This window comes from Tinamus guttatus, unplaced genomic scaffold (assembly GCF_059628265.1).
Source record: "Tinamus guttatus ecotype Peru unplaced genomic scaffold, ASM5962826v1 Tinamus_guttatus_pri_ptg000197l, whole genome shotgun sequence".
Classification (NCBI taxonomy): domain Eukaryota; kingdom Metazoa; phylum Chordata; class Aves; order Tinamiformes; family Tinamidae; genus Tinamus; species Tinamus guttatus.
In genome coordinates, this window is record NW_028288731.1 from 3310870 (window position 1) to 3335805 (window position 24936).

At 41.2% G+C, this 24936-nt stretch overlaps 1 protein-coding gene across 8 annotated transcripts in view; it reads left to right on the forward strand.

The window, feature by feature from the left end:
- Positions 1–24690, forward strand: part of ABI2 (abl interactor 2) — a 62642-nt gene extending 37952 nt beyond the window's left edge. The window contains exons 4-12 of one of the 8 annotated variants that reach the window (XM_088523717.1): positions 3018–3035; positions 8744–8841; positions 9562–9708; positions 10228–10352; positions 11301–11474; positions 13996–14154; positions 18258–18344; positions 18670–18843; positions 24188–24690. In XM_088523717.1, coding sequence (XP_088379843.1) covers positions 3018–3035; positions 8744–8841; positions 9562–9708; positions 10228–10352; positions 11301–11474; positions 13996–14154; positions 18258–18344; positions 18670–18843; positions 24188–24363 — 1158 coding nt within the window. In that variant the 3' untranslated portion in view covers positions 24364–24690. The remainder of the gene's footprint in view (positions 1–3017; positions 3036–8743; positions 8842–9561; positions 9709–10227; positions 10353–11300; positions 11475–13995; positions 14155–18257; positions 18345–18669; positions 18844–24187) is intronic. The other 7 variants (XM_088523719.1, XM_088523721.1, XM_088523718.1 and 4 more) reach the window with 7 other exon arrangements.
- The last annotated feature ends 246 nt before the right edge of the window (positions 24691–24936 follow it).

Genomic DNA, 24936 nt, shown 5'->3' on the forward strand with positions numbered 1-24936 from the left:
CTAAGCCAGCTCATTTTGCCTTTTAACACTAAGAAAAAAGGAGAAATTTCACAGGAAAGAGCAGATTGAGATGCAACTGCTGCTGTTGTATGCAACTATTAGCTCAGTGTACACAGCAGTTGTAATATAATGTGCAAAAGTAGAAGTGCAGAAATGCCTTTCTTAAAAGCGTGTCCTGTGTGAACACAGCCTTAGCAGATGGGAGCTTATTGTTAACTTGTGCTGCCAGGAAAACAAATACGGAAATGCGAACACTGACAGTATAAAAGTTCCAGGAGAAGAAAGGTAAATAACATAAAGCAGTGTCAATTTTCATGACAGACTAACACATCTGTAAACCTCTTAAGTAGCTGTAGGGTAAGATGCTTCTTCCAGTCAAAATACACCAGAATTTCTTTTGCTTGACACCAAACTGCATTGTTGTTCGATTTGAGCTATCGGCTTTGAATAATCATTGCAGTGACAACAGATCATTTAACCAAAATATTAAGGTTTGAATCATAACCAGTCCTGCTAAAGTCCACACTTTTCAGAGTGATTTTATTCAAGGTCTTTACAACATCCTGTTAGTTAACACAAAGTCTTTTATCCCATTTCTTAGCAAAAGAGTCAACCTCAATTTGTATCTCTAATCAGGTTAAAAAAAAAACAAAACCAAATAACTCTTCTGTCTTGACTTGAAATAATAATTTAAAAAAGCATATTTGTAACTACTATTTTCACCAGGAAATAAACCTTTTTTTATTAAAATATACTGCCAATTCTTACAAATTCTAAATTTATGCAGGTCAGCAGAACTCCTTCTGGAAATGGATGGAGCATATTAGCCTGTAGGATTACTATTGCTAATATCTTAATGATCACTTTTGGTTTATTAAGATTATTTTAGAACTCGTTAAAGAATAGTTTTTAATTGCTCTGCAGCACAAATTTGTTTAGCACTGGCTCTAAACCATTGTACTGGGTATCCCACTTACCTCCATGTAGCAGAATTGCACCCACTGTGATGCAATGAATTATGTTCTTTTAAAAGAACATAATTCATCAAACTGATGATGACTCAAATGGATGTCTGCATCCATTTGTTATGTTTGTGATATGCTTGAAAATCTGTCAAATGATATTTATAATGCACTGTATTTAAACAATTGAAAGTATTGTATATTTAGCCAAAAGATAACCAGCAAACTTGAAATCATGCCATCTTTAATGCAAGTTCCATAGATCTGTTCCAGTGACGATAATTCTGCCTGCAGCGAGGAAGGAAGCCCATTCCCTTGCTGACGGGGTGAAGGTGGCCAGTTGTGCTCGTCACCAAGTTGGTCCTGTTCTGCCTCAGTAACTGCAGAATGGTTTGCTAGATCTCCTGCTGGAGAGTGAAAGCTCTTGTTAAAAGAAAAGGGGTTGGAGCTATAAATTTGCCTATTTATGGCTGTGCATTGGTTAGCTGTGTGATTTTCCCTTAAAACGAGGGTTCAGAAAGTGTCATTAGGTAAATAGCAGTGCCTCAGTATGCAGTCCCTGTCCTTAGTCTGCCTTTCTGCCACAGAGCTTCCCCAGGAGCTCTCTGACCCACAATTATGCATGGTCAGGACAATGTTAATAAAAGAGCTGTTGTAGGAAGCCTCCATTGCAACTCCTGGAAATGATGGCACCGGAGAATACTGTGGGAGAGAAAAATACTGGAGAAATGGGGAGCATCCCAGGCCCAGAAATACTGGTGCCATGTTGAGAGGAGTAGTAGAACGACTGGAGCACCTGCTGGTACCGTTCAGCAGCTGTGAGCATCTGTGGATGCTGTCCTCGGGAGCAGGTGCTCTGCAGTGTGGGATCTTAATAGGTGCGAGGCCTGACCACTGATGGGGTATGTGGCTGCATTAGGGCAGTGTGATCAATAATCAATACTGCAGAGGAAAGGGTATTTGCTGATCAACCCTTTAATGCAGCTGGCCAGAAGAGTGGACCTGGTTCGGCTAGGGAAGCTGTTTGAAGCAGGGACCATTGTGGAAGATAGATCTGTGGAAATTTCAATTTAAATCGGGAGATTATTTTAGGAAATGAGATGACGTTTTCTTTGATCCACTATGGTCTCTCTGTGATGGCTGAAATGGATGGCTGAAAGTAGTTGCTCTGGATGCTCCATCGCTGAGATTTTGCCATATTTAATGTTCATTACAAAGAGTGTAAGAAATAGAATATATTTAAATTAATTGAACTGAAAACAAAAATATTCAAGCAGAAGAAATAATTTTTGAACAATTTTGTTATGGGAAGATGTATTGTGCCAGCAAGATATTGAATGACTTAGTGCCAAAAATCTAGTACCTAAGCCTTAAAATTATATTTTGCTATTAATGTTAATCTCTTAATGTATAATACAGAAAATCCTGAGGTTTGGTGCAGTACACATATAGAGTGCTGTCCGTCTTACAAGACATGCCCTTTGCTCAAAGGGTGTCTTGGGGCACCAGATTAAGAGTTAACTGCCAGCATTTTCTAGGAAATAACATGTATTTTATTAATACTCCAGAGGATTCTGTTTCAGCTAAAGGTAATTGTGTTAATACATGTAACAGAGTTTAAAGTAGTCCAGGATATCAATAAGGCTGTTCTTTGAAAGCTAAAATAAATTAATCTCTGAAGTTAGTTTGCCAAAATTTCTTATTCCATTCTTAAAGGAAAAGTTTTCAGTGCTTTTTTAGAACTTTAAGAGCTTGAATAGTGCTTAAACTTTATTTTTAAATATTAACTAAATATTTAAGCTTTAATTTTAAGGTATTAATTTAGAGGCTCTTTGATCAATGTATACTGAAAGTTTCAGCTTGAAAATCTTTCGTTCATGACACATTCTGCTTTAACCACTCTTTCTATGATCTACTGATACATTATTTTGTTAATGCTGAATGCTTAACTTTTTTCTTTCCTTTTTCCTTTCTCTTCATATCCTGAAGTTCCAACTAACCTTTCAATGCTTTTTTTTTCCTTACCTCTTTTATTTGCTCCATTTATGCATTAAGTGGTTGCTTAGATTTAAGGTAAGAAACCCCAGGGCTGGATTTCCATTCTTACTCTTCAGAGAATATTGCACACGGGGAGATGGTTAAAATGAATGTTATTGATCAGGTAAAGCAACACCCCCTCTTCCCTCCTGTTTGAATGATTTCACTGCAGATAGACATTTTGTGGTATCAGGTGATGCATTAGGAAGCTAACTCAGTTAATTTTAAAAGCTTTGTATGAAAATATTGACTGACCTAAGTACGGAACATGTACAAGGGAGGAATGTTGCACTAGCCTCATACAGAAATAATGTTGTTTTGAATAGCTAGCTGAATATAAGCCTCCCCCTGTGTAATATTCTCTTTATCCTATATACGGTGTGGATTATTGTTTGATTTGGAATAAGATTTCAGTGTCAGATTGCTCAGATAAAGGGCTTTAAAGACATATAACATATTCAAATGTGAACATATTTTTTTTAAAGTTGCAGTATCCTTAAGTTTTTCAGTAACTGTCTAGCACTTTTTAAATACCAAGAAGCTGGAAATTTTCTGAAAATTTTCTGAAACATGATAGTCAGTTGTGCAAAATATTTAATCACCATTAGAAGCAAGCTTATTAAACAGCATGTTACATGAGTAGTGCATCAAAGAAGCCAGGCCGAAGTCTGGCAGATCCTCAGGGATCTCAGAGAAGTTTAGTTTTTGGTAGCATTAGTGGCTGCAGAAATAACAAAAAGCATCAAATCATGAAGACAGACACTTAAAGAAAGTTACATGATGCTGTATTGGAGTTCATAGCATGTCCATTCACAGATGGAGTAGATAATCTAGCCTGTGCTGAGTATTGTGATTACTGTGTTCCTGACATGCAGCTGCATTTGGTAGGTAGGAATGAAAGTTTTGGTGACAGCAACAGTTTTAAAGAGGAAAACATCTTTCAGAATAGAGAATAATGATATACAGCATGACAATTTTTATTGCAAAGAGTTCCAAGTTGATACAAAATCTTTTTCATGGTTAACTATTTTCCAAGCCTGGAAAATGGGAAAAGAAAATCCGGCAAATTCCTGAAAAGATGCTGCTAAACAGCTACTACTGTAGATGACATTCTAATGATAACCCTGAGGAATTGGCCAGCTGGTATGTTTAATGAGGTATTTAAGTATATGTTGTACGCATACACTTGCCTTACATACAAGTTTGTATAGTAGATGTTTAATAAATGGGAGTAGATTTCTCATATGTCACTGAAAATTGATATTTACATGAGAGCGTGAGATACAGTGTACACATAGAGATTTAATTATTATTTTAGAATACCTGTCTCTTAGTTGTCTCTGTCTATCCTTACAAAATAGATAGTCGTAATGCTAAACTTGCCTTATTCTTGGTACAGTCCCTATTGGATAGTGGTTTTCCTCAGATTTAAAAATGTAATTGACAAACTGTCAGTTTTCATTACTTAATTTCATCAAAAACACACACATGCACACAAACACACACACAGAAGCACAGCAGCTCTCGTTGGAGATGAGTTGTTCATCTAATCTCTCTGTAGCCACTCTTCTCAACCTGAAAGGGAGAACTAAATGGCTACCAACCCTAATTCCATGTGGATGATGATTCCACTTAGGATACATTGCATATCAATTGTATTTAGCCTACATTTATTATTCTCAACTACAAAGTTGTGGCTAACAGCAACAATGTTAAACAAAATAATTGTAGCAGGGCTAACTCTTGCGGTTATATCAGGGTGGTTTCAAGCTAAAACGTATGTTTTAGCTTTGAAGAAAACTCCCATCTCCAAGTCGAAGGAATGTGCAGCATCTCTTCTCAGCAAATCAATGGAAAATGACATTGTTTAAGCCTTTTTGTCATTACCAGATCTTGTTCTTCTGTTCCTTTACACAGGTGAACGTGGTAAAAAATAAACTCTTACTGGTGGACATTGGCCAGCACCAGGTTGAAATTTAGATGTTTCACTTCCATATCAACATATTAGTCTGCTGATGAGCATATGGTTTGATTAGACCTGCAGAATAACTATTTGGGTGTCTGAAGAGTCTTGTTTTTCTGAATTTCCTTTGAATAGCAGAAGATGGGCAGGTGATGAATTCACCCTGTTTGTAGTGTTAATAAGGTGAAGCAAGGCATGGGAAGTTAGTTTTCACTTAGGTTGGTTTTGGTGGGATGAGGTATAAAATTCCTCCAGAAGCACGGGCAGCTGCTTGAATATCTGAATATAAGCCGTGGAACACCACTGATGGGACACGCTTTTTCATACAGGTTATGGGCAAAAGCCAGTTCTTTGGACATCCTGAGAGTTTCAGAAAATCTGATTTGACTGTAAATCACCTTTTAAATATTTCTGGGCTGAGTCTGGTTTTTGGCTTTAGAAATAGTTTCTCTTGAGATCAGACTGTCTAGAATATCTTGCATTTAGGCTTTTTGGGAACAAATGCCTTGTCTTGGTAAGTTAAACTGCCAATGTGATGTTCTGTTGGAGAGTAAAAATGTCGTGGGTTTAAGTGTTTGTGCAGTTAGCTGCCTTAGTGCTGGCTAAATATGCAGTGCATTGGTGCAAATACTTGTAGCATATGTGGTGACCAACTATGTATTTCTGCACTGTTTTGGGGATGGTTTTTTCATATTAAAACATTCCCAGGAATTGAATTGAATGAACTGCAGATTTTCTCAGTTTTAGCTACTTTCTCTCATTACAAATTTCTTATAAAGTTAAGTGCTGAAGAAGATCCATCTGTTCGATTTATATAAAAATGTAAATATGAAGGAGGCTCAGTCATATGTAGGACCACAAGAAGATTAATCACTGGGATCTTAGAAAAACTAGAAGTAGAAATTGGACACACAAGGTTCAATTATACTAAAAATGAAATTCTAAATGATTACTTGCTAAGAGATCTAGTCAATCCCCTATCCTTTTTTAAAGTTCTCAGGTGCTTCTGAGGCTTAGAGTCTAGCTCAGAGTAGAAGCTGATGGATGAAATCTTTACAGGGCCTTTTTTGTACTGGAAGAGCCACAGTGACCACTTCCAGCTTCATATTTCTCAACATTTACTCTGTGGATGTTTCCATGGAGCTGGATCTCAGAGCATCCTGGAAGTCTTCCCTCCAGGATACGTTATTTGTCAGAGATCTTCTAGTTTTAAGTAGTTTATGCCGTTTTTTTTTTCCTCAGCAGAATTTCAAATCCCAGCTTAGTGCTATGCATACGTTTCTATCTCAACTGAAGGTTGAACTATTGTAGTTTTCAGTTTTATTTTGGTTTTGTCTTGAGACAGTCGGTAACCTACTGCCTGTGTGATACTCTTCCAGCACATCTGTCCGTGTTGATCAGAACTGTTGGAAGAGCTCTATATTCTCCATTTCTTTTTTATGATTATTTGGCTATAAATCAAAAGGGGAGTTTGTTTGGACAGAGCTGTTTAGCTTGCAGCAGTTTATTTTAAAGCTATCAATCCTGTCAGATTTAAAGACAATTTTGAAAGCTTTTGTTACTTCTCTTTCAATATCTAAATTTAAAAGTTGAAAAGTCATTTTAAAGGACCTGAAATTAAGTTTATTGTTAGTATATTTCCCTGTCTTTCTTTTCAGTTTTTCTTAAAAACCACTATTTTGTGGCTGAAACTTCTTGGCCAACAAAGGATTTTTTTTTTTGGCCACATTTTCTAAAAATTTCCCCCCTTTCTATGTCAGTAGGAATATTTTCCTTTAAAGCAGCGGTAAATACATGGGAGGTTATATTTGCTGTAAAGTGATAGCTGATGGTGACCTCATCTGGTAAGAAACAATTGTGTAGGCAGTTAAAACACCTATATGGGGTATTCAGGAGCACACAGGTTGGTCTAAATTTGCTGTCGTCTAAAGACCTGTGAAACCCCTGCCCACGAGGTGTAATGAGCTGATGGAAATGTGGGTACAAAGGAAGGATGTGGCACCAGGTATTTAATTAATGGGAGGCTTTTTTTCTTTTTTTTTTTTTTTTTTCTCTTTTTTTTCCTTTGGCAACTCAAATAGGTGGGTGGGTAATACACATCTTTAATGAACTAGGAAATAGAGGGGGTGCTGCAACTTTAAAAAAAATCAACTTTGGACTATTTCTTAATGTTCCGTGTATAGAATAAAAAGTACTTTCATTTTACACTTTTCCTCTTTCCTTCAAGTAGTTGTAGTTCAGTGCTTACCTAGTCCCTCACTTGAATTAACTTAGATTTCTTGTTGCTTAGAGTTGGCTTAAAGGACTTCATAATTGTTTTCGAAAGATTTGTTTTCTTAAATTGCCACTGTGAAATACTTTTGCAAACTGAGATCCAAATGTCAGGTTTTAAACTGACAAAAAAAAATTTGCAAAGCCTGATTTTTCTTTTCTTTCCAGAAATTAAAAATGTGATAGCACGGTTGTTCTTGCGTTAGAGCAAGGGAATGAAGTTTCAATGTGTGTGTTTACTAAATATTTCACTCTTTACAATGTTCTCATTATTTATAAATTAACAAAAAGAAACATTGCCTGGGTTTTACATCCAAACTATAAGGGAGTAATTTGCCTTTAATGATGTTTGCAAATATTCTTAATATCTTGTTCACTGCATTTTTTTATGTGTGAGACAGGGACCGTAGACAAAACTTCTGTTTTGGAAATAAGATGCATTGTGAAAGAGAACATGACGTGAACAGCAGAAAAGGGGATGTAAACACACTTTTGTGGTTGCTGCACCTCTGTGTCTAAGTTTGGACGTTCATAAATCAACGTAAATTAACAGGGACTTATGGGAACACCTGTAGTGGTGCATACACGAGCTGGAGCACGTAAGCGAAGTGCCTACGTCTGTAATAGTGGCCTGTGATTCCTACATTGATAATTCCATCAGGAATACAGATGAGTCTCTAAAAATATTTATTTATTTAGAAATTATGGTCAATTCTCTTATATAAAAATTAATTTATTAGTGTTGTAACCTAAAAAAGAGGGGTAGGGCAACAGTCATATAACATTGCTGCTCATAATTTCTGTCACCATCCATTTACTGTTGAAAGGTCTTACATATTAAATTACCACAGATTCAATGGGAAAAATTATGAATCTGTATTTTTCTCTGTATTGCTTTCTCTATTTATATATGTCTATATATAATATAATCTTAAAAAATAAAAAGCCAATATGCTCAATAGTCTTGAAACAGTATTGTGAAAACATTAAAGCTTTAATGGGTCATATGTGAAGGCTATATTGGTTTCTCCTTTTTTATATTTATTACAATAAATTGTAGCCTATTAGATAAACACGACTGTTTTTTAAAAAGTCCTCAAAATTGTGGTTTTGCAGTTTTACCATTCAGTAGTGCAAACAAAAAATGCCTTTATCTTAAAAGGTGACTGCCTTGTGAAATGGGAGTTTTAGCAATGAGAGACAGTATCTGTATTTTCAGTAATGTAATGTTTGTGTGATAGCCTAAAGGCAAATTCACTCTCTTTCTCTATGCATATATATCTATATATATACATATAAAATTTTTGAAAACCCTATAAAATAGAGAGTCCTTTGAGCACAACTCTTGACTCCTAGCGGAGTGGAAGTTGCATATAGTATGCATGGCCTCTCAATTTTCTTTTTGTTTCAACCTTCCCCTACTTAGAGCTAATTGCTAAAGGGAGCTCGGTGTTTCTGCCCCAACGTGGAGCTTAGTGAAGGCCGTTTTTCTCCCCATTCTTCCCAACAGGTCAGCACGCAGAATATGAAGATGGGTGGGCTGCCTCGTACAACACCGCCCACCCAGAAGCCACCAAGTCCCCCAATGTCAGGAAAAGGAACTATTGGGTAAGCAGTTACTGAATGTGGAAAGGGGCTTTGGTCTCATTTGGAGGCCAAGAGACGTTACATGAGCACCCTCTGCACTGATCATGTCTATACGAAGTATTTCTGGCAGAAGATGGTGAGCAGCATCAGCCGTTTCTGGTCGGGAACCCCCCCTCCCTTTTTTTTTTTTTTTTTCCAGTCATTGCAGGCACTACTTGTTTTGCCTGTAGGGTCATTAACTATGTAACTTTGACAGGTGGTGCTAAACAGCCAGAGGGATTGATATCTGAATTGGTATGTGGTACTGCTGATTGATTATTTTTGCAGTATGTGATAAAAATATCTTCCCACAAGGCCCGTAAACTTGACTTTGACCCAAGTTCTGGATGATAGAATCCTTAGGAAATGTGTTGTAATTGGGAGGATGCTGTTTGTTGGGATGTGATTACGTATTCTTAGTTTTAAAATGAGATACAAATGTTCCTATTTGCTGTTCTGATCTAGTGAAGATAGAAGGATATATCATACCTAACTAAATCTTTGGATGAGTGAGTTGTGCAGGAAAAGCAGATAGAGACTGAAGTACAGGAAGAACATCCTTATTTTTGACATCCTCTCAAAGAGATATTGTGAACTTTACATAAAAATGTTTTTCCAGCTCCTGATACTCATTAGTAGGTAGTTAACTTTTAAATAGTGAATGTCTGAATTCCCTTCCAAAATGGGCTTTTTCCCGTGCAGGCGCCACTCTCCGTACCGCACGCTGGAGCCGGTGCGTCCTCCGGTGGTACCGAACGACTACGTGCCTAGCCCGACGCGCAACATGGCTCCCTCGCAGCAGAGCCCCGTCAGGACGGCGTCGGTCAATCAGAGGAACCGCACGTACAGGTACTGGGGCCCTCCTGCACGGGAATGCCTCGTGTCACACGCCTAGGGCCTCCCAGTGCCTTCATAAAGCCTCCTGAACCTCTACAAAGAGGCTTGCTGGTTTATGATTTAGTGCTATAGTTACAGCAGTTAACATGTTACTAAAGAAAACCTAATTCTCACTTTTAAAATTTCCAGAATTCAGGAGTGAAAGCATATGACAGCAATTTATAAGTTACAGAAAAAGAAAGTCTGCATTTGCTGAGTGTAGGTTTAACAAGGTTGGAATGATATGCTTTGGAAGCAGGTTCCTGAACTGTTTCATACTTGGGCGTGTTCTGTAGGTGAAAAATCTGTTGTGCTGTAACCCAAATTAAGAGAAGTTTGTGGAGAAAAAATAAAAGTTTCTGGTTTATATCATTCCTCTTTCTTTTCAGTTGTTCCCTGTTACTGCTATGAATTAGTGAGGTTCTATGTTGGGGACTTGTGTTCTGCAGGCAGGGCAGCAGATTCATGTCATGGTTGTTTTGGATTCTTTAGCAGCAGTGGGAGCAGTGGAGGAAGCCACCCAAGTAGTCGGAGCAGCAGTCGAGAGAACAGTGGAAGTGGAAGTGTGGGTGTCCCCATTGCTGTTCCCACACCGTCTCCCCCCAGTGTCTATCCAGGTAAGTGGAAACTTGCTTTAACTTTCCTGTTTGCAAGTCTCCTGAACACAGTGGTGAGTAAACTCCGAAGAGTGGTCTCAAAGTTCATTTTCTAGAAGCATGCAAGCCTTGGGATTTACTTGCTATTGATAATGTAAGTTTGAATTAAAAACTATCTTTCATGGGAGTGTCTGGTGTGCTCTAGTATTTCTGATGTGTGCTGATTTCTCAGCTTTTTTTGCCTGGTTGTCTACGTGTGACCTTGTAAGATGCAGTACCAGCTTCAGCACGAGGGGAAAGCTTCTCCCTTGTTCTTTTAGCAAAGTAGACAGTCTGGGGCTGGCTGTCTATGCAGATATCTAAAAGTTTGCTTTTAGCCAATTAGAATAAAAAAGGGGCAGAGTATATCTTTAGTACATTAATGTAAGCCTTGTTGAAGATTATGAAAAGGCATTTGTTCAAATGTAACCACCTCAAGCATAACAGAAATAGGAAATTATATTAGTGTTCCTTTTGCCTTTGCTCAGGCAGTCAGCCCTTTTAGGGAAGAAAAGGGCTTAGTTGGCACGCACTGTGGTCTGAAATACATAATTCTTCCGAACAGCACTGGAAATTTTGGGCTTCCCTTTTCCGTGTGCTTTCTAATTTTGTTCAAAAGTTAAAGGCTGCTGTGCTCCATATTGGAGTGTCAATAACAAGGAGTAAAGACATCCTTCAGAAGCAATGGCTTTCAGTGAAAAGCTCTGAGCCCTCCAGACCTGGAAATAAGCAGATTTGCTTGACCCTCATTTACTGTCTACATAGGAATGAGCCTGTCTTTAATAGCTTCCTTTTTCTTTCCTCTCCTTGCATATTCTCAAATATTATGCATCTAATAAGTAGCTAACACTGAGTAGCCAAAAGCTTTCTCTAATCCTTGCTAACAGGATGTCCTTATTAACTCCACCTCTTCCTCCTCTCTTCACTTAGCCCCTGCTGGCTCGGCTGGCACCTCTCCCCTTCCTGCTACCTCTGCTCCTGCCCCTCCTGCCCCTGCCCCTTCCTCGGCTGCCCCAGATGCTGCTGCTGCTGCAGGAGCCCAGCCCCTTGCTGATGGCTTCACCTCTCCAACTCCCCCTGCTGCTTCTTCCACACCTTCCACAGGTGAGTGTCAGCTCCAGGCCCGGGGCAGGTGGACTCCGGTGTGATCCCAGTCCAAGGCTCTGCAGAGCTCCTTCAGAAGCAGTGATGTCTGTAAATATAGGCAGAAAATGTATGTTAATATCCAGCTATAAGCTGTGGGTTATAGCAGACAATTCAAGGTATGCTGGTGTCATAAAAAACAGTATCTGTTGCCGCTTGGATGCAGAGAGTCTCAAAGGAAAAAAATATTTCTTGGGGAAAAAGGCAGTGGTAGTTCTGGATCTCATTAGTCTCTTCCAGTTACGGAATTAAAGAAGGGGCTTGTAGCAAAGTGTAATATATACAACTTTCCTCTCTGATGCTTTGGAATGGTAAGTCACTTTTCAACAATCTGTAAAAAGGGCAGGTTTTGTGTGCTCAGAGTCAAGGAAGTACAGGTATTTATTTTTCTGAATTTTACTAAACTACTTTGCCAGGTGGTTTTTACACTGTATATTTCACCTTGGTTTATTAATGCCAATGAAATCACCCTGTTTCATTTCCTCAGTTGCTAGTGTTGCAGCATTGGTGCTTGCTAGTTGTAACACAGTTCTGCATTAGCTTTTGATTTGATGTTACATTGCATTGTAAAGATCCACCTTAGTCAAATTGATGTGCTTCCTTCCTTTTCATGACAGTGGAGTCTTACTGCAGGGTTGTGAATTGGTTTGTGAGTTTAATAATGTGGACCTCTCCTAAGCATTTCATCAGGTGCTGGAAACATTCCTGAAGTGGTATTTATTTCAAGGTGCACTGACACATACAAAGCTAGAAAATACTTTTGAATCTTATGTCTGTGAATAGAAGCTTCCGAACTGTGATGAATTTTGGTTCTTTGGTGTTTAGAAGATGAGGATTTGCAGGTGGGATCTCAAACAGTTTTAAGTTTTTGATGCACTCTGAATATCTCAGTTCTTGAGTCATATTTCTTCTGCCCTCTTGATACTCCTGACAATCAAAATCAAGCAAAATAATTATTTTAATGAGTATAGATTCATATTTACAATTTGGTTAGAGAAATTTCAAGTTTTTTGTTATTTTTAGGATCTTTTGTTTCCTCCTTTTATTAGTGAAGTGCTTGCATGGCTTCTTTGAAATAAAAAGCATGAGCAGACTAAAAGGTTTACATTTTATGGGGTTGCAGTTATGGCTCGTTAGGCATCTCTTACCATTTTCATTCTTTCTCCCCATTTCTCCATTTGCCACCAATTTCTGCAACACTTTAAATTTATAGGGAGATGCAATGGAAAGGCTCAGGAGGAAAAAATGCGAAAAAGCATATGTACTAGGCAGATTGTTGGGTTACGGTTTTCATTGATCTGTAGAAGATGCATCATTCAAAACTTATATTGCTGTTCAAAGTAGGAGGAACATGAACTCCAGTTGATGCATTTGCTCTTAAAAGCACATAACACAGCTAGCTGCCTGCATCTTCTTTATAGATCTAGCATGAAGTTTTGCAAAGCAATCAAACATAGTGGAGCACCCCCTGCCACAGTGTCTGAGAAGAGAGCAATGCAGACATTCAAGAAAATAATTCACTTGTGTGTTATTTTTACCTGTTTACTTCCACAACCGCAATAACCACCCCTTTTTGCAAACTATGAAATTTCCCTATAGCCCATATAGTGGAGGCAGCATCGTTAGGGAGGGGAATAATCCAAGCTGGTGTATAAAATCCAGTTTACTGAATACTTCTAGATACAGCACGCGAGCTGCAGAACTTCGCATGAGCAAGATGATAGCTTCATGTCTTGTTTCATGGCTAATGCTGTGTTCTGGTGCATGAGGTGCAAAGTTAGCTATTTTTTGTTTAAGTGTTATGTGAAAAAAGATGTACTGTGTATCTAGTTTCAGAATCAATTATCTTGATATACAAGTTGATTAGAATGGGAAGGAAACTAAAGCGTTGTTTCATTTGATAGCTCCATCAGAGAGGATTTCTGTGGTTTCATTTATTCTGTCCTTCGGGCAGTTTCTAACGTTCTCCTTTTCCCGGATGATTCTCTGCATGTTTCCTGGAGAGCACTGAGATAGTTTTGTTGTGCCGTTTCTTTGCAGCAGTTAACATCTTTCAATCTTAAAGATGACACATGACACACAGTTAGTTTGTGCATACTTTGGTTGCTTAATTGCTGAACTGTGGAGTGTTTCATTTTTTGCAGGGTTATAAGTATGCAAAAAGTTATTGCAATACATTATAAAAATAATTTAACTAGACATGATTTTCTATCATTTGGTAGCTTTTGCATTTTTATACTGACTTTTGTTAGCAACACAGAGCATAGGCAGTTGGGCGAGTTATTTTCTGTGTTGCTATTGAAATATTGAGTGTTCTGCCAGTCTAGCAGCTGAACTGGCTTGAATGCTCCCTAGGATGCCAACTTCCTTTCTTTTTTATTTATTAAAATAAAAAAGCTTTTCAGGCCTTCAGATCTTGAACATAGATATAAAAAGCCAGGCTTTGTTCTCCTCTGTGCTAACAGCTCTCTCTCCAACCTAGGCCACCCAGTCCAGTTCTACAGCATGAACCGGCCTGCGTCTCGCCACACGCCCCCAACAATAGGGGGTTCTTTGCCATATCGGCGTCCTCCTTCCATCACGTCACAGACGAGCCTTCAGAACCAGATGAACGGAGGGCCTTTTTATAACCAGAATCCAGGTAAGAAAGTGGTTCTGCTGTGCTGGGTTTGGCACAGTGGTGAATTGACTGGGCTTCAGAGCTCCAAAATGTTCGGTCCCTGCGGTAGATATTGCAGTTAGTGTCAGGTGAGTTGCAGTGTGGTCCTGCTAGCGGTGCCCAAGCCGTGGTCCAAGTTCAGCTTCCACTATGGCAAGCAGCCTAGAACGGTTACCCTTGATGTCACAGGTTTGTGCAGTCCCATTAGACAAGCTTTAGTCCTTTACTACGCCATGCTCCATATATCTCTCTTGGCGTGGGATGAGTATATGATTTTGTACCAGAACACTATTGTTCATTAATCAGTCTGTGTGCCTGTGCGTGTTTTTTTTTTTTTTTTTTTTCCTTCTTATTAATGGAGAGTCCAAGAAGGTGCCCTTGTTTTAGAAGGGTAAGTCGTTAGATGTCGGAGCGATGTCAACAGTGTTAGGTAGGATGGGATGCAGGGGAGCTGGGTCATCGATTAAGTTTCATGTGTGATGTTATTGTAATGGATGACCTGTCAGGAGTGGCGTGTCCTGGATGTCAGGGAACAATGCAACAGCTCTTCATCTAAGGAGTCTTTTCCTCTGCTTCTGGTGAGAGACGAAGGTGTTTGTACCAGAGTGGGGGAGTCTGTTGACAAAGAGGCAGAAAGAGGCAAAGGGCATCCTAAAGGTTCCTCCTTAGAAATACTCTATTGCAATAGACTGAGGGTTGACTTGCAAGCTCTGCAGTGCAGTTAAATTGTGCACTGAACTGGGAATGAGGTCAGATGCTGCAACCTGCTTTTAGGGGGTTGGATTAGGTTCAAGTATTGCTACATGTGAGCTAGCCTGCAAAGAAATATGTGTGTTTAACTGAGGTAGGAAATGGATGGTCTTGCTGAGGGGACAGAAAGGAGGATGTTGTATGATTAAACTGCAGCCTAGCTGCCGGAACCACACAGAATTTGTTAAGCACGTTATGCACATACAGAAAGCTCGAGGGACAAAAGGAGAGGGACATAGCAGTAAAGGAAACCCTTCAAGATTACCTTTGCATAAGAGGATTTTCAATATATCCAGAATTTTTGACATCTGCTGTGCATTTCTGCCTTAGGAAAGGGATAACTGTGGAAGCTACAGTTGCATTGTCAAAATGTAATCACAGAAGATGCCAAATAGCCTCTGAATATAAGTTATGTAACCACAATTCAGGCTGTGTATCCAGGAATGATTGCAGTGATTAGTCACTTGAAGTGTAAATCACAAAGAAAATACTTCAATGATGGTGCCATACTTGACACAACATAAATAAGAGGCTGTAGTAAGAGATTCTCATTTTAAGGTTGAGGTGCTTGGCAGGATACAGAATTTACTAGCTTTGTAGTTGGACTAAAACAGGGTTTTTGGTCTGTGCATTGGAGGACGTGCAGGCAAAGCACAGTGTGAGCCCCATGGACAGGGTCTCTGTTGGGCCTGTGAGGAGCAGGAGTGGCAGGGCAGGGCAGGGGCCACAGTTACTTCTCAGCATTGCCGAAGGGAGGGGAAGAACACAAATTCAGGGCTTGTAGGTGTGAAATGTTTGTTCTCCTTTCTTTTTGCAGGTCGTTTGGCACAAAGCAATACTGATTTTCACTTGTATTTTTCTTTAGCATGTTTGGATAGTCATTGTGGTTTATGGAGTTTGTAGGACCATAAAAGATACCTGTCTTGGTAGTGCTTCTAAGGCAATGTTACCTTGCTATTTCTTGTTGAGACTTTTTTTTTTTAACAACCGAAAAGAACAATTTAGGTGCAGTTTCTCACTGATCTTAGCATATGCCCACTCCAAAGCCACAGCTGCCAGCCATGTCACCTAACAAGTTGGGAAATTGAGCTACCTTAGATACCAGTAGTAATATAGGTGCCAGCAGCATGGAGCTCAGCATAGGCTAAAAAATTGTGAGAGGAACTTGGAGAGCACTGGGGCAGGGTCTGCACTACACACACTTGGTACAGCCTGGAGGGAGCCAAAGAACAATGCATTTTGGAATTAATTTAAAGCAATCGCGTTGGTCAACCTGTAATCTGGGTGGCTGGGCTTAAGCTGATGGTTTTTCTTGCCTTTTGAGATAGCAGGAGGACAATAGAGTTCTGACACATTTTTTTAAATGCAGTTACTAATATTAATAAAACATTTAATGTGTCAGCTCCTAAAGACCAAAATTAGCTTCGAGTCATTGTGTATCAGAGGCAGATAACGTGGCAGCACGTAGACCGAGGGCCAGGTCTCAGCAAATGGATCACATGAGCAAGGAGTGGTGTCAGCCAGCGTTAGCATCAGCACTTGCCTTAAACTCTGCAACCCAAGCCGAACAAGAGGTTCTTCCTTAGATGCCTGGAGTGCTTGTCTAGAGGAATTTATTTTCCTACCTGGAAAACCGAGTTGCCTCCTGCAGTGAGTTGCATGGAGTGCAGGAACACAGCACAAGGAAGAGACCTAGGAAAGCTAGGCTTGTACAGGAGGTTCAAATCTTATGGATTCCTATGACTGTGAGCTGAGAAGACATTTTGACACTGAACATTTTTTATAGCTTATATAATTTAAGAGGCTGAGATTTCATAGCTACACAGGAATGCCAAATTCTTGAATATACCATTGGGCCTGAAATTCAGATTCCCTTTTTCTGCTTCGAAAAATACAACACAAAACCTTTGCCAACTACTATGGTTACTCTTGAAGGAACAAATACTCTCTGGGGTCACTTCATTCAAGTCAAAGAAGATGTGATTAGAAAAGCATTTCGATTTCCTAAAGAAATAGGAATGAAATGGTGAGATAATGGAGCTTGTTTTGTATGGAGTTGTAAGTAAGTTTTTGCAACCAAAAAGACAGTTGTTCCTTTATGCTTTCTCTTTGTTTGGGGTGCATGGTAGTGTTAGGAGTGAGAAAAAGGGTGGCAGAAGAAATTCAAAGAACTTCTGGAAATAAAACAAATGAGAGGAAATTTTGAGACTTGGAGTTTTCTCCTCTTTCTGTGGTGATCTGAATTAATTCTGAATAATACTAAATTATTTTTTCTTACCAGCTCTGAAATTAGATGAAATGTAATTAGTTCTGTTCTGCAAGCTAAACATATATACTGGTACATGTAAGTGTAGATTTGTTTTTTCCCTCTTTTCCTGGACCTGATTAAATGTTTTGTATGCCACCACTAATGGGAAGGTTATTTAATTGTGCTTGTCCCAAGATGTTTTCTGAAAAATAATCTTGTAACTTGCTTTTGTTACACCAAGCAATTGTACTGCATTCCCCTTGGAAAGTGATAGTGAAACCTTACATAGTAAAGTCTTCTCACAACTTTCATTCCTGGCTCAGACCGGAGTTTAGTGTAGTAACATTTTTAAACCGGAGCACGGTGTGTTCTTTAGATGTGAGTTCACATGTGTTGTACAAGGACGGCTCTTCTGGTGCCAGCAAAACAGCTCTGGTCGAGGTCAAGGTCTGCAGATCGGGTGCAAAGGAAACAAGGCAGCGCGTCTGGAATAAGCAGCGGGCCCTGCTCTGCCCTGCGGACCAGCTCCCTGGTTCGAAGCGCTGCTGTTCACGTATGGCTGGTTTCCCAAAGGCCTCTTTAATCTGGCTCATTTGGGCTTTGGCTTGTGTTTTATAGAAAGCTAGTTATATCCATTTTAGTCCTTAGATTCATCCTACAGATGCTGTTATGGAAAAGATGCATTCTCTTTTACCTTCGGAAATGATTTTTTTGGTCTAAAAGGTGGGGATTGTGGTGAGAATCCCCTTGACATATTTTTTTAGTCTGCTCATAAAGACCTGTATTACTGCAGGAATAAAATTCAACTTAAGGGAGTCTCATAATTAGATCAGAGTATGGGCTTCAGTATGGGCTCTTCATCTTATGAAAAAGAGTTGGGTTGGTAATATTAAAAATGGAGAAATCTTGAGGTAAGAATTAAGAATACGTCTAGACCACCTGAGCTATTTGTCTTTGGATGGCGTCCTTTTATCTCAGCTTCTTGGCAGACTGCTACGTTGTCTGAGTGTGATGATGTCTACTCTCCCGTTTGCTGCTTTGTTGTGTTTCTAACTGGATGCTTCTTTCTTTTTAATTTCTGTGGCAGCATCCCTTGCTCCTCCTCCCCCCTCCATCCTACAGGTAACTCCCCAGTTACCATTAATGGGATTTGTGGCCAGAGTTCAAGAAAACAGTAAGTTTGCTGCTTCCTTGTGCTATGTTTTATTACTGGATGTGGCTTTTGTTTTGAGTGGACAAAAGATTTGCCTGTTTATAGCCAGAATTCTGCCTTCTTTACTGCCTCTGTGAGTTTGTGTGAAATTGCTAAGCAGGGGGCAAAGGAGAGAATTTTATCAGAAGAACCCGGTCCTCCCTCCTCCGCGTGCTGTTGTTGCGCATGTGTTTCCACGCGCTCTGGCGGTTGGCCCCAGTGCCCCTGGCTGGGATGGGGAGCGTTACTTCAACCCGCTGCCCTGCTCCCAGGGATGTTCTCATGGTTGCTCTGCCACTGCCTTCAGTTTCAGATACGCCGCCGCCGCCACCACCAGTGGATGAGCCAGTGTTTGATGAATCCCCCCCTCCACCCCCACCTCCAGAGGATTATGAAGAAGAGGAAGCAGCTGTGGTGGAGTACAGCGATCCCTATGCTGAAGAGGACCCTCCGTGGGCACCACGGACCTACTTGGAAAAGGGTAGGTTTAAAGCTGGTAGAGATGCTGGGATCGTTTTGTAACGTTTTGTGAATGGTGCCACCATCTAGCCGGGGCCATGAGGTCTGCACAGACTACTCGCTTGGCCCAACTGTGGTGGTGCTGCAGAGGAGCTCCTCCAAACCCAGCCTGAAGAACCCAAGGTAAGCTCTGCTGAGTCTGTCTCTCACCCCTGCCTCTATAATAGGAGAGGATAATCATTAGCTGGCTAATTACAGATTTTTTAAAAAATCCTCTGTAATCTCCTTAAGATTCACCTCTTGGTAGTCTGCTTGATCCTAATTACCAAACTCATACAAATGAATGAATCAGTGCTGCTGCCATCCCAACGTGAGCAGAAGAGTGGGCCTGGGCCCTGGAGGCTGCGTTGGCTGCAGCGGTGCTGAGCTCCATGGGTTGCTGTGGGATTGGGCCGTGTGGCTGCACCTGCATGTCCTGCAGTGCTGGAGCAGGGTGCAGATACACTGCAATAAAGCTACAGGTAAAACAACGGAGTAGGTGAATGGCTCGACAGCACTCGGGTGTGAAAACCTCTCCTGCCGGGTGTTGTTTCTGTAAATAAATAAACGGTGATATAAATGTAGTGCTGCAAAGCAGCTGGGCATCCCAGCCAGGTCCCTGTCAGACACATTCAGACTGCACCAGAGGGGAAGAATCCAGAAATACTACAAAGATTAAACCCACCATAGGAGTTCTGGGGAAGGAGCACTTTGTGCTGGATCAAGCTCAAAGAAAATATTATATTCCCAGGGGAGATGGAGGGAAAATCTATTTTCTTTTCCTACCTATCTGGTCTAACTGTTTAGTGCGAGGAGTGTTCAGGCTTTGCTGACAAGCTGAGGCTGTCTGTCAGACAGACTGGCTGATGTGCAGGGTATTTACATGAGTTGTTTTATCTATTGACCTTTCCACGGCCCTCATTGACAGCAAATGGCACCGTCATTCTGTTGGTGCACACAGGCCCTTTTGTTCAATTAAATATTGCTTCAGCTTGTTCTTATTTCCAGGAGGGCAGGGCAGGCAAAAACGGAGCTCGCATGCAAAGTGCTGCACTTGCTGTGCAGTTTAGAGGGGGTCGCTCATGGTAGGTGCCTGCTGTCACCAAATTAGGTTGGGATGAGGAACAGAGGGGAAGGGGCTCATGACCTGGGGTCTCTTCCTGTGGGGGTAGGTGGCAGATTCCTCCTGGTTAGGATCAGTGCAGGTCACTTCAGCAAAGGGCTCTCCTGCCGCAGGCAGTGCGGGGATGCAGCGGCCGTCCGGCCCTGCTGTGGTGGGTTCTGTTGGTGGATTTTCTGGATAAAGCTTGCAGACACTCTGCGACAGGAACATGGCTTTGCTGCTTTTTCGGCTATAAGAAACTTTTAACCAAAGTCAACATTTATAAAACTATCTTGGTTCTGTTCCTGTTATCCCTGCCACCTGGCTCGTAGCAAATCTGCACTGGCATTTCAGCAAACAAGAAAAAAGCGAGCCCGCAGCACCTTGCCTCTTTATAGTGTCTGTTACTAATGCAAAATTATATAAATATATTTTGAATGTGACAGTTGGAACTATATTTAAGCATAGCACCAAATGCCAGTTGAATCAGTTGGAAATCGTGCGCTGCTGCGGTTGAGGTGCCCTGCTTGCATTTCCCTCTTAGCTCCAGGAGTGGTTTTCTCCTTCAGTTACAGTCTGTTCAGCTTTCAGGACACGGGAGCAGGAAGCAGGATGCTTTTCTGGCCCTATGGAAGGGGGCAGGATCACATCCCCGCCCGCGTTGTCCCCCTCTTCCTCTGCCGTCTGTTCCCTGTGGGGATGGGGGGTTGTTCTCCAGCCGTTCCCTCTTCCCTGGCTTCGGCTGGGAAGCCGAAGGGCGGGCGCTGCAGCAGCCGCCTCGAGACTGCTGCGGTCTCACACCTGGGTACTTCGGTGTGATGTGCATGGGGCCAAAAAATGTGGGATAAAGGAACCACAAAGTCATCCTTACAGATAAGGTGGAGAAAGTGAAGCTTTTAGTTTGAACCCTTTCCCTGCAGAAAACCAAAAGCACAGGAAACAAAACATTCTGCTATACTGAGGTAGAAGCCCATCGTTTGAGTGTGCATTTCCAAAACTAGGTGACTGAAAGGTCCAATATATTTGTCTGTTCTAAAAAAACAGAAACACTTGTAAAAATTAGGAACCACTGAAGTGCTTACAATGGATGAAGAAGTTATACACTGAATGTTCAATGTATGTTCAACAGTTCAATGAAGAACTGCTAAGAAACAATTTTAGGATAGCAGAAAACAGAGATGCTGACATACATGTGCATTGAGTTGTAAGCATGAAAGACTGTTTACATTGAGCACGTTTCTTGCTCTTTGACTTCTTTGCTGAAGTTGGGAGAGAAGTGCTTGACTGCATTTTTTTTCAGCTAGCAAGCAAGCTTTAAAGTTGATGAAAAAGTCCTTGCTAAAGGAGGGCTTTTGTACTCAAAAATATGCATCCTTAACCTGCTGTGAGCTAATGATGCTTTATCTTCTGCAAAACAGTTACTTATATGGCAATGCCTTAACTTCCTATAAAATAGGATTCTGCCACATGATTCAGAGTGGATAAAACCAATTCTTAGATAGGAAATGGCTGCTCAAACACAAAAATTGCTCTGTAAGTAGCAGTATGTAGGATTTGTACTGGCTTTTTTGGCTTGACTTTTAAGTTCATAGGAGAGTGCTCCTGACAGGGTAAGCTTATGAACCCTCGCGCGTGTGCATGTGGGATGCCTGGGAAGGGTCACATACAGCAAGTTGCCATTTATTGAGATAGGGTTCAACACGTTCCTGTTCTGCAACGTGGTCATACCCTGGGGGAGGAATATTTAATGTTAAACTGTGTTCTAACCTGCAGCTGAGGAAAGAAGGGAAGAGTAGGTCAATTGTAAGCAGCTGGAAAAGCTCTTAGGTAGGATACAGTCACCGAGGATGTTGAACCTGAGGTCACTGGCACATAATGGCAACGGCTGACCAGGAATGTCGGTAAAAGCACAGGGCATTTTCCACTGAACTCTGGGGGTTTGTGCCATGAGAAGGTAAGAAATGGTTCCCAACTGTGCAAATCAGAAACAGCGCTGGGTTGGCAGAGGGCAGACGCTCCCCCAAGGCATCTAGAGAAATAGCGTGGTTCAAATTTCAGCTGGAGAATCAGTCTGGCCGACAGTCATGGTCAGCTTTATGTAACAAGTGTTCAGCCAAATTCAGTACAGTTGTTGGAGAATAAGGAAAGATCATCATTTGGAAGAAAACCATCTTGAGTAATTCTGTTTTTCATCCCTGCATTGAAATGTGTTCAGATACAAACTAAAGCAGGCCCTGGCTCAGTCTTGCAGGGAAGGATGCCACCTCCTGAGTCAGTACTGCTGTTTCCTGCCTCATCTGGAGCTTTTCTTGCAGTACTGGCCTGGCCTTCCTGGGAATCGTGGTATGTGACAGGCTCACAGCTTGAGGTGGTGGGACTATAGACAGAAGGATTAAACAGTCATTTAGCGAGGGGAAAGCTGCCAGCACAAAAGTGATGCGCAGGAGGAAGCAATAGTGATGGAAAAACAAAACCAGGCTTCAGGTAATTTTATAAGAGGCTTAAAAAGCAGCAAATGTTCATCACAAACTGATGGAAAAGTTTCCTACTTGTGAATATGGAACAATGGATGAATTCAGTATTTATCCAAAGGGACTAGAGTACTCTGGCAAATGAAAAAGAAATCGGAAGTTACTGTGATCCACATTTTTTTAGTATATGCATAAGGTATTTTCATGTAAATCAAGAGAAGAGGAGCGGCACAAGGAATCTAGAAAGAAATGGTTTAAAATGAGTAGGTGCAGAGAACAGCTAATAAGGAATTTTGAAAGACTTTAATTGCATATATGTTCATATAAGGTGGATAATCATCTCTGTTTTCTACACTAAAAATGATGCAAAGAGTGATTGATTTCCCCATTCATGTTTTGCTTCCTTAGGATGGCATGTCTAGAACCGGTTGGAATAGATCAGTTTACAAGCACACTGGCATGAATGTAAAGCCAGCAACATAAAAAAATAAATATGTGCTGGATAAATTATACAAATCTCCAGCTCTGGACACTTGATTTAAAAAATATCCTCTTGTACATATTTTGATTCACCACGGATCTTGATTTGTATGTGTTTACAGTCCTGTCAGGAGCCAGGTTTCCATAGGAAATATTTGTATTGAGTGCTTTGCTTCCTCAACAGAAAATATCATCTTTTCCCTTGAAAAAGAATTACTAATTTAGTAGGACTCTGGGACGCTGCGCTCCTGGACATGCTGTTAATTTTTTTCCCCTTGGTTTGGTTCAGGGTGTCCTCCTTTCTGTCCCCAGTATGGGGAGTTGGATCCCTATCCAACATGCGTTTTGTCTCAAGGGCAGTGCTGTGTGTTCGTTGGAAAGTGCTCAAAGCAGTGATTGATGCTATTTGTAAAAGCAGTATTCAGGCTGGCATAGCTCGTCGTCTGTATGGTGCACAGAATCATAGAACTGCGGCTGGAAAAACTCCTCTGTCACAGTGATGTCTGTTTTCTGCCATTTCATGACAATGTTCTCCATAATATTTGCCAGTGCTTTGACCAATTTCTTTGACTTTCCAAAATAGCTTCCATGCTGTCTCTAATATGAGCTGTTCTGCAGCTGTAAGAAAAAATCCCTGGTATGTCAGGCCTGCATTTTGTTTGAGAGCACCACCTTTCTTATTGTCACTTCTCAGCTGCAGTTCACTTAGCTTGGTTCCAGAAAGCCACGGATTCACTACAAGCTACTGGGTATGCACATGTGTATTTTACAGATCTTAAATATGGAGGAAGTTGCAACTGTGGAGCCTTGGCTCATTCTTGCTGTGATCTGAAAAAAGGCTCTTACAGCTCTCCCTCTTATATGTTTTCTTGCGCAGAGCTCTGATTTTGCACATATGTAATGTGCAAAAACTGCTCTGAGTGGTCATAGCCAGAGTGATTTACGCAACCTCCTCATATCCGCCCACAGCAGATGTTGGGGATTTGTTTGTTAACTTTCCCCTCTGCTGGGTCTGGCGGGGAGCTGTCTGTGTGCATGGAGAACAGATGACTGAGTAGTAGAGAGTCTGGTAGTCCTGGACAATGTATTTCGAAGCACGAGCTCTTACAAAAGGAGTTAAATGAAAAAAGCCCCTCTGAGCTGGTCATTCTGCAGTGAAGCAGTGCAGTTTTCTAAGATTGCCTCAAATGTGCAGAAGTTTCTGTCTGACTGCCTGCTTTTCCTCGTCCTCTCTGTCTCTCTCCTAATAATAGTCATTCTCTGTTCTTTCCTAGTGGTAGCGATTTATGACTACACGAAGGACAAAGAAGACGAGCTCTCGTTTCAGGAAGGTGCCATCATCTATGTCATCAAGAAGAATGATGACGGCTGGTACGAAGGGGTCATGAATGGAGTGACGGGCCTCTTCCCAGGGAACTACGTGGAGTCCATCATGCATTACTCGGAGTGACCGCCAGAGGACCGAGCACTGCATCTGCTGCTGCAGGAGCTCCGCGGGCTTCCCGGATCTTCTCCAGCCTCGGGGGCCCCATCCAAAATAACTGAATGAAGGATAATTATAACAACCACTCTTTGTTTCTTTTTTTTTTCCTCCATTATAAAACAATAGTGATTTGAGTTGTTGGAACAAGTGGCGCTTCCGGCTGCCAGCAGTGGCTTTCATGAGCCATGTGACGTTGACCCATGCAGATGTAACAAACTCGCTGAGTAGCTGATACTTCACCCAAATTCTGGCTTCTTCTGGCAGGCTCTGGGATCTGTCTCAGGAATACTGTGTGCCCGTGTGGTGCCACCCTCGGCAGCAGTGCCTGGCGCGTTGGATGTCCTGGATGCTTTTGCCGAAGGGTTCCTGGCCCATGGACACCCCCATTTCTACACAATTCCCATGCAGCTGCAGGACTGCCCTTGGACACAGAGCTGTGCGCAGGGCCAGCTCCAAGGTAGTTCCTTACGGCTCTGGCGTATGCACCTGGCTGCAGCTCTGCACGTGTGGGCTGGTGCAGGGGCACACAGAGCTGGCTTT